The 20067-nt window shown below is 52.4% G+C and overlaps 1 protein-coding gene across 2 annotated transcripts in view; it reads right to left on the reverse strand.

Moving 5' to 3' along the window:
* FAM131C (family with sequence similarity 131 member C) overlaps positions 1-20067 on the reverse strand; it is a 69730-nt gene that overhangs the window by 12471 nt on the left and 37192 nt on the right. For both annotated transcript variants that reach the window (XM_063943915.1, XM_063943916.1), the window contains 2 exons: positions 10806-10969; positions 8723-8807 (listed from right to left, as the gene is read on the reverse strand). In XM_063943915.1, coding sequence (XP_063799985.1) covers positions 8723-8807; positions 10806-10969 — 249 coding nt within the window. The remainder of the gene's footprint in view (positions 1-8722; positions 8808-10805; positions 10970-20067) is intronic.

Here is a 20067-nt window from a genome sequence, read left to right on the forward strand (position 1 = left end):
GGGAGCAGTCACACAAGGAAAAAATTTCCAGGGAGTGTGATCAAGTCTGGAGACTTTTCTCCACATAAATATACTGGAGCTAAGGGTAAATTTATAATACTCTAAGCTTAGCAAGACCTCTGCTTCAAGGTCAGCCGGTATTGATCCAGTGGGAAAAACATCACGGCAGTCGCCCACGTAAATAGACAGGGCGGCACAAGAAGCAGGAGGGCAATGGCAAAAACTGCAAGGACTTTTCGCTGGGCGGAAAATCATGTGATAGCACTGTCAGCAGTGTTTCATTCCGGGAATGGAAACTGGGAAGCAGACTTCCTCAGCAGGCACGACCTCCACCCGGCAGAGTGGAAACTTCATCGGGAAGTTTTCCACATGATTGTAAACCGTTGGGAAATACCAAAGGTGGACATGATGGCGTCCCGTCTGAACAAAAAACGGGACAGGTATTGCGCCAGGTTAAGAGACCCTCAGGCAATAGCTGTGGACGTTCTGGTAACACCATGAATGTACCAGTCGGTGTATGTGTTCCATCCTCTGCTTCTCATACCTAAGGTACTGAGACTTATAAGACGTAGAGGAGTAAGAACTATACTCATGGCTCCGGATTGGCCAAGAAGGACTTGGTACCCGGAACTTCAAGAGATGCTCACAGAGGACTTATGGCCTCTGCCGCTAAGAAGGGACTTGTTTCAGCAAGTACCATGTCTGTTCCAAGACTTACCGCAGCTGCGTTTGACGGCATGGCGGTGGAACGCCGGATCCTAAGGGAAAAAGGCATTCCGGAAGAGGTCATTCCTACCCTGGTCAAAGCCAGAAAGGAGGTGACCGCACAACATTATCACCACATGTGGCAAAAATATGTTGCGTGGTGTGAGGCCAGAAAGGCCCCACGAAGAAATTTCAACTCGGTCGATTCCTGCATTTCCTGCAAACAGGAGTGTCTATGGGCCTCAAATTGGGGTCCATTAAGGTTCAAATTTCGGCCCTGTCGATTTTCTTCCAGAAAGAAGTGGCTTCAGTTCCTGAAGTCCAGAAGTTTGTCAAGGGAGTATTGCATATACAACCCCCTTTTGTGCCTCCAGTGGCACTGTGGGATCTCAACGTAGTTCTGGGATTCCTCAAATCACATCGGTTTAAAACCAGTCAAATCTGTGGATTTGAAGCATCTCACATGAAAAGTGACCATGCTCTTGGCCCTGGCCTGGACCAGGCGAGTGTCAAATTGGTGTTTTTTTTCTCAAAAAAGCCCATATCTGGTTGTCCATTTGGACAGGGCAGAGCTGCGGACTCGTCCCCAGTTCTCTCCCTAAGGTGGTGTCAGTGTTTCACCTGAACCAGCTTATTTTGGTGCCTTGCGCCTACTAGGGACTTGGAGGACTCCAGGTTGCTAGATGTTGTCAGGGCCCTGTAAATATAGGTTCCAGGACGGCTGGAGTCAGGAAAACTGACTTGCTGTTATCCTGTATGCACCCAACAAACTGGGTGCTCTTGCTTCTAAGCAGACTATTGCTAGTTGGATGTGTAATACAATTCAGCTTGCACATTCTGTGGCAGGCCTGCCACAGCCAAAATATGTAAATGCCCATTCCACAAGGAAGGTGGGCTTATCTTGGGCGGCTGCCCGAGGGGTCTCGGCTTTACAACTTTGCCGAGCGGCTATTTAGTCAGGGGCAAACACGTTGGTAAAATCCTACAAATTTGATACCCTGGCTAAGGAGGACCTGGAGTTCTCTCATTCGGTGCTGCAGAGTCATCCGCACTCTCCCGCCCGTTTGGGAGCTTTGGTATTATCCCCATGGTCCTTTCAGGAACCCCAGCATCCACTAGGACGATAGAGAAAATAAGAATTTACTTACCGATAATTCTATTTCTCGGAGTCCGTAGTGGATGCTGGGCGCCCATCCCAAGTGCGGATTATCTGCAATACTTGTACATAGTTACAAAAATCGGGTTATTATTGTTGTGAGCCATCTTTTCAGAGGCTCCGCTGTTATCATACTGTTAACTGGGTTCAGATCACAGGTTGTACAGTGTGATTGGTGTGGCTGGTATGAGTCTTACCCGGGATTCAAAATCCTTCCTTATTGTGTACGCTCGTCCGGGCACAGTATCCTAACTGAGGCTTGGAGGAGGGTCATGGGGGGAGGAGCCAGTGCACACCACCTGATCCTAAAGCTTTACTTTTTGTGCCCTGTCTCCTGCGGAGCCGCTATTCCCCATGGTCCTTTCAGGAACCCCAGCATCCACTACGGACTCCGAGAAATAGAATTATCGGTAAGTAAATTCTTATTTATTCTGCTGAAACATCTGATTGTATGCTGTTGCCCCTAGCAATAGGGAAGGGTTCTCTTTAGAACTATTGAGCAAATAAACATCTTTGCCTCAAGAAGACTGCTTCATCTTGTGACCAACAGGGTTAGGCCAAACCTAGCTCCGTTCTCCGGCTGTCCAGGGAAGCACCCAACGTCTCCAAGTTCCGCCCTCCGCCAGCTACCGGTAGAGGCCTAGCAAGTGGCTAGTGGGGATTCGTCAGCACCACACAGCTGTGGTAAAGCAGTGCGTCGGCACATACAGAGCAGAACCGTGGTTCCAAACGCCACGGCAGGTTAGGAGTTTGGTGGTGGCAGCGAGAACCCGCCCACAGCGCAGTGGGTGGAGTCAGTAACAGGCAGTTACTGACGGTAAGCGGGAATCCCCTATGTGGTCAGGCCTCGTGCGGCTTGACCTTCCATTCTGTGCGCAGTCGATGGGACGCGGCAAGCGGCGAGTACTTCCGTACGGTACCGTCCTGTCACAGAGCCTTGCGGACTTTAACACATTTCTCCCCTAAGTAGATATCTAGAAGTATAGACGTGGTGACCAGGACAGTCACACAGCTGCAACCGATGCCCCAGTGATGCCTTAAGACACCTGAATCTCAGACCTTCTGGTCCCTAGCACCACTGAATCCCTGGCTGACTCCCAGCAACATTGCAGATGTGACATAATGATGTCATCACGTGGTCAGAGGAGCACACCACGGCCGGAGATAAGGGAACCACCAGGGCATGGCAGAGGAACACAGCACAGCCTGAGATAAGGGAACCACCAGGACATGGCAGAGGAGCACAGCACAGCTGGAGATAAGGGAACCACCAGGGCATGGCAGAGGAACACAGCACGGCCTGAGATAAGGGAACCACCAGGGTATGGGAGAGGAGCACAGCACAGCCTGAGATAAGGGAACCAACAGGACATGGCAGAGAAGCACAGCACGGCTGGAGATAAGGGAACCACCAGGGCATGGCAGAGGAGCAAAGCACGGCCGGAGATAAGGGATCCACCAGGGCATGGCAGAGGAGCACAGCACGGCCTGAGGTAAGAGAACCACCAGGGCATGGCAGAGGAGCACAGCACGGCCTAAGGTAAGGGAACCACCAGGGCATGGCAGAGGAGCACAGCACAGCCTGAGGTAAGGGAACCAGCAGGGCATGGCAGAGGAGCACAGCACAGCCTGAGGTAAGGGAACCAGCAGGGCATGGCAGAGGAGTACAGCACGGCCTGAGGTAAGGGAACCAGCAGGGCATGGCAGAGGAGTACAGCACGGCCTGAGGTAAGGGAACCACCAGGGTATGGGAGAGGAGCACAGCACGGTCTGAGATAAGGGAACCAACAGGACATGGCAGAGAAGCACAGCACAGCCTGAGATAAGGGAACCACCAGGACATGGCAGAGGAACACAGCACAGCCTGAGATAAGGGAACCACCAGGACATGGCAGAGGAACACAGCACAGCCTGAGATAAGGGAACCACCAGGACATGGCAGAGGAGCACAGCTGGAGATAAGGGAACCACCAGGGCATGGCAGAGGAACACAGCACGGCCGGAGATAAGGGAACCACCAGGGCATGGCAGAGGAACACAGCACAGCCTGAGATAAGGGAACCACCAGGACATGGCAGAGGAGCACAGCACAGCTGGAGATAAGGGAACCACCAGGGCATGGCAGAGGAACACAGCACGGCCTGAGATAAGGGAACCACCAGGGTATGGGAGAGGAGCACAGCACAGCCTGAGATAAGGGAACCAACAGGACATGGCAGAGAAGCACAGCACGGCTGGAGATAAGGGAACCACCAGGGCATGGCAGAGGAGCAAAGCACGGCCGGAGATAAGGGATCCACCAGGGCATGGCAGAGGAGCACAGCACGGCCTGAGGTAAGAGAACCACCAGGGCATGGCAGAGGAGCACAGCACGGCCTAAGGTAAGGGAACCACCAGGGCATGGCAGAGGAGCACAGCACAGCCTGAGGTAAGGGAACCAGCAGGGCATGGCAGAGGAGCACAGCACAGCCGGAGGTAAGGGAACCAGCAGGGCATGGCAGAGGAGTACAGCACGGCCTGAGGTAAGGGAACCAGCAGGGCATGGCAGAGGAGTACAGCACGGCCTGAGGTAAGGGAACCACCAGGGTATGGGAGAGGAGCACAGCACGGTCTGAGATAAGGGAACCAACAGGACATGGCAGAGAAGCACAGCACGGCTGGAGATAAGGGAACCACCATGGCAGAGGAGCACAGCACGGCCGGAGATAAGGGAACCACAAGGGCATGGCAGAGGAGCACAGCACGGCCTGAGGTAAGAGAACCACCAGGGCATGGCAGAGGAGCACAGCACGGCCTAAGGTAAGGGAACCACCAGGGCATGGCAGAGAAGCACAGCACGGCCTGAGGTAAGGGAACCACCAGGGCATGGCAGAGGAGCACAGCACAGCCTGAGGTAAGGGAACCAGCAGGGCATGGCAGAGGAGCACAGCACGGCCTGAGGTAAGGGAACCAGCAGGGCATGGCAGAGGAGTACAGCACGGCCTGAGGTAAGGGAACCAAAAGGGCATGGCAGAGGAGTACAGCAAGCCGGAGATAAGGGAACCAGCAGGGCATGGCAGAGGAGCACAGCACGGCCTGAGGTAAGAGAACCACCAGGGCATGGCAGAGGAGCACAGCACGGCCTAAGGTAAGGGAACCACCAGGGCATGGCAGAGAAGCACAGCACGGCCTGAGGTAAGGGAACCAGCAGGGCATGGCAGAGGAGTACAGCACGGCCTGAGGTAAGGGAACCACCAGGGCATGGCAGAGGAGTACAGCACGGCCTGAGGTAAGGGAACCAGCAGGGCATGGCAGAGGAGTACAGCACGGCCTGAGGTAAGGGAACCAGCAGGGCATGGCAGAGGAGTACAGCACGGCCTGAGGTAAGGGAACCAAAAGGGCATGGCAGAGGAGTACAGCAAGCCGGAGATAAGGGAACCAGCAGGGCATGGCAGAGAAGCACAGCACGGCCTGAGGTAAGGGAACCACAAGGCATGGCAGAGGAGCACAGCACAGCCTGAGGTAAGGGAACCAGCAGGGCATGGCAGAGGAGCACAGCACGGCCTGAGGTAAGGGAACCACCAGGGCATGGCAGAGGAGCACAGCACGGCCTGAGGTAAGGGAACCACCAGGGCATGGCAGAGGAGTACAGCACGGCCGGAGATAAGGGAATCACCAGGGCATGGCAGAGGAGCACAGCACAGCCTGAAATAAGGGAACCACCAGGACATGGCAGAGGATCACAGCACAGCCTGAGATAAGGGAACCACCAGGGTATGGCAGAGGAGCACAGCACGGCCTAAGGTAAGGGAACCACCAGGGCATGGCAGAGAAGCACAGCACGGCCTGAGGTAAGGGAACCACAAGGCATGGCAGAGGAGCACAGCACGGCCGGAAATAAGGGAACCACCAGGGCATGGCAGAGGAGCACAGCATGGCCGGAGATAAGGGAATCACCAGGACACGGCAGAGAAGCACAGCACAGCCTGAAATAAGGGAACCACCAGGACATGGCAGAGGAGCACAGCACAGCCTGAGATAAGGGAACCACCAGGGTATGGCAGAGGAGCACAGCACGGCCGGTGATAAGGGAACCAACAGGACATGGCAGAGGAGCACAGCACGGCCGGAGATAAGGGAACCACCAGGGCATGGCAGAGGAGCACAGCACGGCCTGAGATAAGGGAACCACCAGGGCATGGCAGAGGAGCACAGCACGGCCTGAGGTAAGAGAACCACCAGGGCATGGCAGAGGAGCACAGCACGGCCTAAGGTAAGGGAACCACCAGGACACGGCAAAGGAGCACAGCACAGCCTGAAATAAGGGAACCACCAAGACATGGCAGAGGAGCACAGCACAGCCTGAAATAAGGGAACCACCAGGGCATGGCAGAGGAGCACAGCACGGCCGGAGATAAGGGAATCACCAGGACATGGCAGAGGAGCACAGCACAGCCTGAAATAAGGGAACCACCAGGGCATGGCAGAGGAGCACAGCACAGCCTGAAATAAGGGAACCACCAGGACATGGCAGAGGAGCACAGCACAGCCTGAAATAAGGGAACCACCAGGGCATGGCAGAGGAGCACAGCACGGCCGGAGATAAGGGAATCACCAGGACACGGCAAAGGAGCACAGCACAGCCTGAAATAAGGGAACCACCAGGACATGGCAGAGGAGCACAGCACAGCCTGAAATAAGGGAACCACCAGGGCATGGCAGAGGAGCACAGCACGGCCGGAGATAAGGGAATCACCAGGACACGGCAGAGGAGCACAGCACAGCCTGAAATAAGGGAACCACCAGGGCATGGCAGAGGAGCACAGCACAGCCTGAGATAAGGGAATCACCAGGACACGGCAGAGGAGCACAGCACAGCCTGAAATAAGGGAACCACCAGGGCATGGCAGAGGAGCACAGCACGGACAGAGATAAGGGAACCACCAGGACATGGCAGAGTGAATCAATTTTTTTGATGGGAGCCTAAAAGAGTTAGATGCCCCGGGGTCCCCACAAACCTTAGTCTGGTATTGGCAACTTTCCCACCTGTCCTCTTTAGAAGGTTTGATACATCGCCCCTTCAGCCAGCGATGTTGCTTCTGTACATGCATTGGGAGGGTGAAGGAGACCTAACATATCTTCCAATATTAGTGGTGGTTGAGGGGGTGAGCTGATTTGCGACCCCCTGGGCATGGCCACATTGCGGAGGCGACGTGTGTGTTTCACTTAGGGGGTTCAACGCATTACTGAGCTTGGTACCAGCGGGTCACACCATCTTAGGGTACCTGTGGACTACTATTGCAATTTCCCCCTGAGAGGGATCCAATCAGATTCCTCCCAGTGCCCCCCGCGGTGTGTGCATCACTGGACACACAGACAGAAGGGCTCTCGGGGGCCGAAACCCAGAAGTCCCATGACCCATGTGGCCATGCAAGCCGGCCGCCGCAGGAGATACCAAGAGGTGAGGAAATCTCCATCCTCTGACAGAGATCCTGGCCTGTCCCTCCCCTGCCAGCGTCCCGCTGCCCCCTCCCTGCCCTCCAAACAGCAGCAAATTGTCAATCACTGACAGTCCGCTGCCTTCCTGCCTTGCAGAACCCGGTTGTGCACGTGCAGAACGGGTCCTGCGCATGTGCAAAGTGCCGGACACCGGTACTTGTGGAGCTGGACGGCCCACTGTCCTGAGGTAGAGGGCTTTGCGCCCAAAATCTGTATTTTACTGTCAAGTGTGTATTATGGGGGGGAAGGGGGCATGTCGCAGTGACCCCTCATGGATGGCAGATACTGCACACGTGATTGGGAGGTAACTGGTGGAGACTGTGGCTGTACCTGAGCCTACCATGAAGATCTCACTCTAGAAGGAGTATCCACTAAAGCCAATCAAATACGCTGTGCTTTTCTGTGGTACCAGGCCTGGCGCCATAACACTGTGTGTGTGTGTATATATATATATATACTGTATATACGAGAACATCCGGAACACTAGCAGGACTTGCATGTTCTTTCTCAGTAAACTGAAAAATGAAACGAGGTGACGGATCCATGTGGTTTCCACAGAAACGTTCATCAATATTATCTCAGGAACACATCTAATTACTGAGCGACTGAGAAATTGTCACGCACAGCGGCCTGCAGACTCCGAGACACCCAACCTGGGGGTACACACCTTCACCAGGACACCCACCGGCTGCCCAGCCCCATGAGGGGGGACCTACCTCCTGCTCAGCCCCATGACAGGCACTTACCTCCTGCTCAGCTACATGAGGGGGCACTTACCTCTCCCAGCAACATGGATGTTGCTCGCTATAGTTGGCACTTACCTCTCCTGGTGGCACCAACCACTGCCCGAACATGTGCACTGAATGAGTTAAGACAGGTGCTCTTCTGTGGAAGGGACTTACCTGCTATTACTATTTTTGGTACGATATTTGATATTTCATCACGCTGTTACCTCTGTGTCCGTAACATCTTCCCAACACAACTGTAACAATCGCTTTGTAGCATCTAAATTTGTATGTAACCAAATACTAAGCGATACTCCGTACTGTATATTCGGAGCCTTGAACTGATGGATTGCGCCACCACATAACCTCAGCTAGGTAGGATCAGAGGTGGCATCTGTACTACACGAGTCGTATAATACCACAACCATTAGCCGCATTATACCGCACTTAAGCTCATTAGCTGCAACATACAGAGTAACAGTACCACCGCTGACCGGGCCAGACAGCACTACGGATCAGACGCCATTATTATGCCACAGGAAAAGCAACGGAGATCCTTTTCTGTGTTACAAGAAGAAGACCGATAACAGGCCGTCCCAGGTAATCCCTTTACCAGCAAATTACCTAAAGGACGCACTGTTACTGATAAATCCCTTACCTATGAGTGATGACGTAGCCAGCTCCGTGATGTCATAGTCACCAGAATTATCCTTTGAGTCACACATGAAGCCATTGGGCGTCTTCTGTGAGGAGACACAAGTGGAAAGGACACTAGTGTGAGTGGGAGCTTTACATGAGGGCGGCACTTTACATTGATGGAGTTAAAATTCCAAATAATGGTTTGTCCAAATATTATGCTGACATTTAGAAATGAGAATATGTCCTTCAAGTTATACTCTCACATTCTTTAAGGTATTCTTAGCTTCAAGTCTCATAAGCCTGGTTTGAAAGATACAAATATCGCAATGTAGTAATGGAATGTGTCTGAATGTTCTTTTCAAGGATAGCATCAGTGTGTTCCCAGGCTAGAAAATTAGTAATTATTTGATTATTAATAAGTTAGCCAATGCTGCACTCTGCTGTTAATACGAAATTGAGTTTAAAGTGTATACGTGACATTTTTATCTTGATTGGAAATTATCTGCACATGCTCAGAATATGAGATGACGTCTACTTAGAAAAACTTTATAAAGCCTAGTGACACTAATAAATGTCAGAGTACTGCTGATACACAATTGTGTCTGGGTGTGTCCATTGCTCTCCGGCTGTGATTAACTATTTGTTTTACAGATAGCCTGACTGATTGATATCTGCCCTTATTAACATGAGGACGGCACTTTACATGAGGGAGGCACTTTACATGAGGGAGGCACTTTACATGATGGTGGCACTTTACAGGAGGGAGGCAATTTACATGAGGGTGGCTCTTTACATGAGGGAGCACTTTACAAGAGGATGGCACTTTACATGAGGGTGGCACTTTACATGAGGGTGGCACTTTACATGAGGGTGGCACTTTACATGAGGATGGCACTTTACATGAGCTTGGCTCTTTACATGAGGGAGGCACTTTACATGAGGGAGGCACTTTACATGAGGGAGGCACTTTACATGAGGGTGGCACTTTACATGAGGGCGGCACTTTACATGAGGAAGGCACTTTACATGAGGAAGGCACTTTACATGAGGGCAGCACTTTACATGAGGGAGGCACTTTACATGAGGGTGGCACTTTACATGAGGGCGGCACTTTACATGATGGTGGCACTTTACAGGAGGGAGGCAATTTACATGAGGGTGGCTCTTTACATGAGGGAGCACTTTACAAGAGGGTGGCACTTTACATGAGGGTGGCACTTTACATGAGGGTGGCACTTTACATGAGGGTGGCACTTTACATGAGGGTGGCACTTTACATGAGGATGGCACTTTACATGAGCTTGGCACTTTACATGAGGGAGGCACTTTACATGAGGGAGGCACTTTACATGAGGGAGGCACTTTACATGAGGGTGGCACTTTACATGAGGGCGGCACTTTACATGAGGGCGGCACTTTACATGAGGGAGGTACTTTACATGAGGAAGGCACTTTACATGAGGGCAGCACTTTACATGAGGGAGGCACTTTACATGAGGGTGGCACTTTACATGAGGGCGGCTCTTTTTAGATGAGGGTAGCACTTTACATGAGTATGGCACTTTACATGAGGGTGGCTCGTTACATGAGGATGGCACGTTACATGAGGGAGGCACTTTACATGAGGGAGGCACTTTACATGAGGGCGGCACTTTACATGAGGGCGGCACCTTACATGAGGGCAGCACTTTACATGAGGGCAGCACTTTACATGAGGGTGTCACTTTACATGAGGGTGGTTTGTTTCATAAGGGCAGCACTTTATGAAGGTAACACTTCTACATGATCAGTGTTATTAGCTGTAGAGGTTGATGCAGGGCTCCAGACATAGCCACTGGTGACAAATGCCAGCGACACTGCTTGTGCCCTATACGGTTACCAACCAGCTGGAGTCTATGTTGGCCTAGAAGCTGAACCTTGTAGCGGATAATTAGCTGGTGAGATGGCCGGAGGCGTTAGGTGACACTGACCGGACACCGGTGTTATGTACAGTATGATACCTAGTTTCATGATTAATCTTTATAAATAGCTGACATTTATACCCGGACCCAGCCAGAACCTGATCCATCCACCTGGCAGTACAACGCCAATACTGCACCCACCTTGCCCAACATCCCCTCTTCATCGTCGTCCTCGTCTTCCTCTGGGCTCTCGGTGGGGGCAGTGCCCTCTGGTAGTGGTGGCAAGTCCGCAGCTGCTGGTGGGCCAGCTGGTTTCATGTTATTGTTGGACAAGTGAAAGTCTTTGTGGCCGCTGAAGAATAACTCTAGAATAGAAATAAATGACAGTAAAGATATGCGCCATCGCTGAGAGAGGAACACACTATGGCACCAATGTTCACAATCATGAGGCAAGACTAAGTCTGGGCACAAGAGCTCACAATCGCCATGTCCGGATCACTGTATCACATATTTGCTGCTTCTCCCAAACTATCTTCACTGTGGAAAGAATTTGAGACTCTGATCTGAGCAGTTACCCCTGAGATGACCCCAGTAATGATCCATCACGCAAGAACAGATAATATAACCCCCACCCCCTATAAGTGTGCAGCATTACTGCCTCACAGCACTGAGGTCTTGAGTTCAGCTCCCACCACGGCCCTGTCTGTGTGGGGTTTGTATGTTCTCCATGTATTTACATGTGTTTCCTGCAGTTTCCTCCCACACTCCACATACATACTGGTTGGGGAATTGGTTACTGCCAAAAGAAAATGATCCACAGTGTATGTGTGTGTCCGTGTTACTGGGAATGTAGATTGTAAGCTCCACTGGGGCAGGAACTGATGTGGGTGACTGATATAGTCTCTGTACAGTGCTGCGGTATATGTGTGCGCTATATAAATAACTGTAAAACATAATTCAATATGAATAATAATGGAAACACAGTGGGACTGCCCTCAGCAGCTGGCATCACCCTTATATGAAGGTTATCGGCTGTGAGACGACGCACCTCTTCTGTCATTGGTCAGTATTGTATTGTATAATGATTTACGCATAATGGACATTCAGTCACGGCCTTCAGCTGATTATTCCTGGCTGACCCATCACAAATCAGCAACCGATCACTGATCTATATCTGACAACACCCTTTATTACAGCTGTGACAATGACAATGTTGCTGTGATTAAAATGTCGACACCTGAAAAATAGTGACATTGATAGAATGCTGACATGTGAAATGCCGACATCTGCATCACGATCAGGTTTGTTGTTACCATTAGCGTTAAACAGACATTAAAGCCATTCCGGCCATTTCGTTCTAAACATGGACATCCTTCAAACCTGGACTGTTAGGTTGGAGGGCTGAGTTTGGGACCCACTGCTGGATGCTGATAATATTATGGGGGGTGATTCAGATCTGATTGCTGGGCTGCGTTTTCGTACAGCGGGCGATTAGGTCATAACTGCGCATGCGTCACAATGAGCACGCGCGACGGACAACAACAGGCATCGCTGGTCAGCGACGGGATGGTGCGAAAAAGCTGATCGCACGGGCGTTCGCACGGTGATTGACAGGAAGAGGGCGTTTGTGGGTGGTAACTGACCGTTTACTGGGAGTGTCCGGAAACACGCAGGCGTGTCCTAGCGTTTTCAGGGAGGGTGTCTGACGTCAGCTCCGGCCCCGATCAGCCAATTCTCATCGCACCGTAGGAGTAAGTCCTGTGCTGTGCACACACCGCACACAGGGGATTTTTAGCAGCTCGGCGTACACATACGTTCGCACACTTGCACAGCGAATTTACACTCCCCCTAGAGGCGGCGACTATCTGATCGCAGGACAGCAAAAAACGCAGCCCAGCGATCAGATCTGAATTACCCCCTGTGTCCTTTATGTTCCTGATACCCCATTCACTTGGCATTACGGCCGGGAGGGTTTTCCAGAGACTATTTCCACCTTCTGCTGCAGTGGCATGAGAGGCCGCAGTACCGGGCCTGCCCAACAGATGGCAGCCTGCTGTGACGGCACTAAGCTTGTGGCTCTGTGGGAGACCGGTCACTGCCCATGATGAGCGGAGCGTGTAGGAGCTGTAAGCCTCACACAAAGGCTGCCAGCCGCCTGAGAGAACGCTCTGTGCCGAGGGTCTCATTACGCTGTGTATATGCTGAATTGTGTACAATTAATGGATTAAAGGCTTACGTGGCGCGCAGACGTGTTCATAACATCCTGCACTGACATCATGGGATATTTTCTTATTAAAGTCCTGAAAATGCTAAATGATGTTTTATAATGTGACTTTAGTTTTAGGCTACAAGAAATGGTTATGAAAGCAAATAACCAGCCACCCGCTCCCAAAGCGGCCCATCCACCAATGATCTGGGCGCGACATTAGTTCCCGGGATGCCACTGCAGAATGCGATCATATTGGGTGACTGTATCACCCGGCACACGCAAGGGGGGGACAGGGGCTCCGAGAGGAACCAGTGATGTGCGGAGCGCGGTGCCGGAGCCGCTATGCATGCGCGGTCAGTCTGACCACCATACACAGCGGCCATTACTGAAGGAGGGTTCCTGAGGAAACCTGCCGGAACTACATCCCCGGTGTGTAGCCCATAGGCTACCACCAGTGGTGTTGTCAGGGATATAGCTGCAAATATTGTTTGATAAATGGGCCCCAAACACTGGAAAGCAGACAAAAATGGACGGTCAGACAAATTAGTTCAATCCAATCTGCTTGTTGTCGCTATTACAGGTGTATAAAGGCGGGCGAGGCGTTAGTACAGACAGGGGACCCTGTCACTGACTACATGTATTAACAACTTACTGCTGAGACTGCGGGAAATGTGCGGCCCCTGTGGAGGTTAGAGGGCGCCCAGCGCAGCCCATGTAGAGGTTAGAGGGCACCCAGTGTGGCCCCTGTGGAGGTTAGAGGACGCCCAGTGTGGCCACTGTGGAGGTTAGAGGGCGCCCAGCGCAGCCCATGTAGAGGTTAGAGGGCACCCACTGTGGCCACTGTGAAGGTTAGAGGGCGCCCAGTGTGGCCACTGTGGAGGTTAGAGGATGCCCAGTGTGGCCACTGTGAAGGTTAGAGGGCGCCCAGTGTGGCCACTGTGGAGATTAGAGGGCGCCCAGTGTGGCCACTGTGGAGGTTAGAGGATGCCCAGTGTGGCCACTGTGGAGATTAGAGGGCGCCCAGTGTGGCCACTGTGGAGGTTAGAGGGTGCCCAGTGTGGCCACTGTGGAGATTAGAGGGCGCCCAGTGTGGCCACTGTGGAGGTTAGAGGGTGCCCAGTGTGGCCACTGTGGAGATTAGAGGGCGCCCAGTGTGGCCACTGTGGAGATTAGAGGGCGCCCAGTGTGGCCACTGTGGAGGTTAGAGGGTGCCCAGTGTGGCCACTGTGGAGGTTAGAGGGTGCCCAGTGTGGCCACTGTGGAGGTTAGAGGGCGCCCAGCGCAGCCCATGTAGAGGTTAGAGGGCACCCACTGTGGCCACTGTGGAGGTTAGAGGGCGCCCAGTGCAGCCCCCCGCAGGGCATGAGGTTGCTACTGATAAAAACCTCTTACTGAAGGGTTAGTTCTAATTAAACTGTATCTGTAACATAAACCGGCATTATACGGAAACACTTGTCAGAGGACACGTTGCACAGACACGTCAGTTGTGTGTGTGTGTACGGTGTGTGTGTGTGTGTGTGTGTGTGTGTACGGTGTGTGTGTGTGTGTGTGTGTGCACGGTGTGTGTATAGTGTACCTTACCATAAGGACAAGCGCTGGTAACTATATATATGTCACATTTCCACAGATAATAGCTAGACTGACAATAGCACTCAGCAGCAGGTCGTGGCAGAACAATGCTCTGCAGGTTTCCGCAGCAGAGCAATATACTGCAGGCATTGTACTAGAGGAGGCTGCAGAGATGAAGGCCTGAGGGTCTCCATGACAACTGAGACAGGCACACAGTGGAAAAACAAGTTACACACACAAACATCACGCACACACATGACCACATCACAAACCCTCTGCCGCCTGCTATACATCACTGCACATCGCCCGCCAGCACATCGCCCCAAACTGGCCACAAATACAATACAAATGAGAATAAAGAGCAGGAGATGGAAGTATGGGGCACTGAAACAATTGTCCAACCCAGCACCACAGGCTCCCCTGCACACTGCCATATATCACAGGTTCCCCTGCACACAGCCATATATCACAGGCTCCCCCGCACACAGCCATATATCACAGGCTCCCCTGCACACAGCCATATATCACAGGCTCCCCTGCACGCAGCCATATATCACAGGCTCCCCTGCACACTGCCATATATCACAGGTTTCCCTGCACACAGCCATATATCACAGACTCCCCTGCACACAGCCATATATCACAGGCTCCCTCGAACACAGCCATATATCACAGGTTCGCCTGCACACAGCCATATATCACAGGCCCGCCTGCACACAGCCATATATCACAGGCCCTCCCGCACACAGCCATATATCACAGGCTCCCCTGCACACAGCCATATATCACAGGCTCCCCTGCACACAGCCATATATCACAGGCTCCCCAGCACACAGCCATATATCACAGGCTCCCCTGCACACAGCCATATATCACAGGCTCCCCTGCACACAGCCATATATCACAGGCTCCCCTGCACACAGCCATATATCACAGGCTCCCCTGCACACAACCATATATCACAGGCTCCCCTGCACACAGCCATATATCACCTGCACACAGCCATATATCACAGGCTCCCCTGCACACAGCCATATATCACAGGCTCCCCTGCACACAGCCATATATCACAGGCTCCCCTGCACACAGCCATATATCACAGGCTCCCCTGCACACATCCATATATCACAGGCTCCCCTGCACACAGCCATATATCACAGGCTCCCCTGCACACAGCCATATATCACAGGCTCAAAAAGATATACAGCGCTCATTGACACAGTGTAATCTAAAAAAGGTAAGTATTTCATAATAGGGTTTTTTGTTTTTTTAAAAAGACTTAGACAGTTAAAAAACATGCAATCTATGATATAATGTGTCTCAATATTGACTTCAGGTGAGTGAATATTGAGACACATTATATCATAGATTGCATGTTTTTTAACTGTCTAAGTCTTTTTAAAAAAAACAAAAAACCCTATTATTAAATACTTACCTTTTTTAGATTACACTGTGTCAATGAGCGCTGTATATCTTTTTTCCTCCTCTTGTTAATGAAAGGGTTTGACTACCCCTTATCTATTCAGCTGCTAGGAAAAGCACATTCATCACAGCGCCTGTATATATACTTGATATATATAACCTTTCATATATCACAGGCTCCCCTGCACACAGCCATATATCACAGGCTCCCCTGCACACAGCCATATATCACAGACTCCCCTGCACACAGCCATATTTCACAGGCTCCCCTGCACACAACCATATATCACAGGCCCTCCCGCACACAGCCATATATCACAGGCCCTCCCGCACACAGCCATATATCACAGGCCCTCCTGCACACAGCCATATATCACAGGCTCCCCTGCACACAGGCATATATCACAGGCTCCCCTGCACACAGCCATATATCACAGGCTCTCCTGCACACAGCCATATATCACAGGCTCCCCTGCACACAGCCATATATCACAGGCTCCCCCGCACGCAGCCATATATCACAGGCTCCCCTGCTCACAGCCATATATCACAGGCCCGCCTGCACACAGCCATATATCACAGGCCCTCCCGCACACAGCCATATATCACAGGCTCCCCTGCACACAGCCATATATCACAGGCTCCCCTGCACACAGCCATATATCACAGGCTCCCCTGCACACAGCCATATATCACAGGCTCCCCTGCACACAGCCATATATCACAGGCTCCCCTGCACACAGCCATATATCACAGGCTCCCCTGCACACAGCCATATATCACAGGCTCCCCTGCACACAGCCATATATCACAGGCTCCCCTGCACACAGCCATATATCACAGGCTCCCATGCACACAGCCATATATCACAGGCCCGCCTGCACACAGCCATATATCACAGGCTCCCCTGCACACAGGCATATATCACAGGCTCCCCTGCACACAGCCATATATCACAGGCTCTCCTGCACACAGCCATATATCACAGGCTCCCCTGCACACAGCCATATATCACAGGCTCCCCCGCACGCAGCCATATATCACAGGCTCCCCTGCACGCAGCCATATATCACAGGCTCTCCTGCACACAGCCATATATCACAGGCTCCCCTGCACACAGCCATATATCACAGGCTCCCCTGCACACAGCCATATATCACAGACTCTCCTGCACACAGCCATATATCACAGGCTCCCCTGCACACAGCCATATATCACAGGCTCCCCTGCACACAGCCATATATCACAGGCCCTCCCGCACACAGCCATATATCACAGGCTCCCCTGCACACAGCCATATATCACAGGTTCCCCTGCACACAGCCATATGTCACAGGTTCCCCTGCACACAGCCATATATCACAGGCTCCCCCGCATGCAGCCATATATCACAGGCTCCCCTGCACACAGCCATATATCACAGGTTCCCCTGCACACAGCCATATATAACAGGCTCCCCCGCATGCAGCCATATATCACAGGCTCCCCTGCACACAGCCATATATCACAGGCTCCCCTGCACACAGCCATATATCACAGGCTCCCCTGCACACAGCCATATATCACAGGCTCCCCCACACACAGCCATATATCACAGGTTCCCCTGCACACAGCCATATATCACAGGCCCTCCCGCACACAGCCATATATCACAGGCTCCCCTGCACACAGCCATATATCACAGGCTCCCTCGAACACAGCCATATATCACAGGCTCCCCTGCACACAGCCATATATCACAGGCCCGCCTGCACACAGCCATATATCACAGGCCCGCCTGCACACAGCCATATATCACAGGCCCGCCTGCACACAGCCATATATCACAGGCCCGCCTGCACACAGCCATATATCACAGGCCCGCCTGCACACAGCCATATATCACAGGCTCCCCTGCACACAGCAATATATCACAGGCTCCCCTGCACACAGCCATATATCACAGGCTCCCCTGCACACAGCCATATATCACAGGCTCCCCTGCACACAGCCATATATCACAGCCTCCCCTGCACACAGCCATATATCACAGGCTCCCTCGAACACAGCCATATATCACAGGCTCCCTCGAACACAGCCATATATCACAGGCCCGCCTGCACACAGCCATATATCACAGGCCCGCCTGCACACAGCCATATATCACAGGCCCGACTGCACACAGCCATATATCACAGGCCCTCCCGCACACAGCCATATATCACAGGCTCCCCTGCACACAGCCATATATCACAGCCTCCCCTGCACACAGCCATATATCACAGGCTCCCTCGAACACAGCCATATATCACAGGCTCCCCTGCACACAGCCATATATCACAGGCTCCCCTGCACACAGCCATATATCACAGGCTCCCCTGCACACAGCCATATATCACAGGCTCCCCTGCACACAGCCATATATCACAGGCTCCCCTGCACACAGCCATATATCACAGGCTCCCCTGCACACAGCCATATATCACAGGCTCCCCTGCACACAGCCATATATCACAGGCTCCCCTGCACACAGCCATATATCACAGGCTCTCCTGCACACAGCCATATATCACAGGCTCCCCTGCACACAGCCATATATCACAGCCTCCCCTGCACACAGCCATATATCACAGCCTCCCCTGCACACAGCCATATATCACAGACTCCACTGCACACAGCCATATATCACAGGCTCCCCTGCACACAGCCATATATCACAGGCTCTCCTGCACACAGCCATATATCACAGGCTCCCTCGAACACAGCCATATATCACAGGCTCTCCTGCACACAGCCATATATCACAGGCCCGCCTGCACACAGCCATATATCACAGACTCCACTGCACACAGCCATATATCACAGGCTCCCCTGCACACAGCCATATATCACAGGCTCTCCTGCACACAGCCATATATCACAGGCTCCCTCGAACACAGCCATATATCACAGGCTCTCCTGCACACAGCCATATATCACAGACTCCCCTGCACACAGCCATATATCACATCCCCTCCCGCACACAGCCATATATCACAGGCTCCCCTGCACACAGCCATATATCACATCCCCTCCCGCACACAGCCATATATCACAGGCTCCCCTGCACACAGCCATATATCACAGGCCCGCCTGCACACAGCCATATATCACAGGCCCGCCTGCACACAGCCATATATCACAGGCTCCCCTGCACACAGCCATATATCACAGGCTCCCCTGCACACAGCAATATATCACAGGCTCCCCTGCACACAGCCATATATCACAGGCTCCCTCGAACACAGCCATATATCACAGGCCCGCCTGCACACAGCCATATATCACAGGCCCGCCTGCACACAGCCATATATCACAGGCCCGACTGCACACAGCCATATATCACAGGCCCTCCCGCACACAGCCATATATCACAGGCCCTCCCGCACACAGCCATATATCACAGGCCCTCCCGCACACAGCCATATATCACAGGCTCCCCTGCACACAGCCATATATCACAGACTCCACTGCACACAGCCATATATCACAGGCTCCCCTGCACACAGCAATATATCACAGGCTCCCCTGCACACAGCCATATATCACAGCCTCCCCTGCACACAGCCATATATCACAGGCTCCCTCGAACACAGCCATATATCACAGGCTCCCCTGCACACAGCCATATATCACAGGCTCCCCTGCACACAGCCATATATCACAGGCTCCCCTGCACACAGCCATATATCACAGGCTCCCCTGCACACAGCCATATATCACAGGCTCCCCTGCACACAGCCATATATCACAGGCTCCCCTGCACACAGCCATATATCACAGGCTCCCCTGCACACAGCCATATATCACAGGCTCCCCTGCACACAGCCATATATCACAGGCTCCCCTGCACACAGCCATATATCACAGGCCCTCCCCCACACAGCCATATATCACAGCCTCCCCTGCACACAGCCATATATCACATGCTCCCTCGAACACAGCCATATATCACAGGCTCTCCTGCACACAGCCATATATCACAGGCCCGCCTGCACACAGCCATATATCACAGACTCCACTGCACACAGCCATATATCACCTGCACACAGCCATATATCACAGGCTCCCCTGCACACAGCCATATATCACAGGCTCTCCTGCACACAGCCATATATCACAGGCTCCCTCGAACACAGCCATATATCACAGGCTCTCCTGCACACAGCCATATATCACAGACTCCCCTGCACACAGCCATATATCACATCCCCTCCCGCACACAGCCATATATCACAGGCTCCC

Source organism: Pseudophryne corroboree, chromosome 10, assembly GCF_028390025.1.
Source record: "Pseudophryne corroboree isolate aPseCor3 chromosome 10, aPseCor3.hap2, whole genome shotgun sequence".
NCBI classification, from domain to species: Eukaryota; Metazoa; Chordata; class Amphibia; order Anura; family Myobatrachidae; genus Pseudophryne; species Pseudophryne corroboree.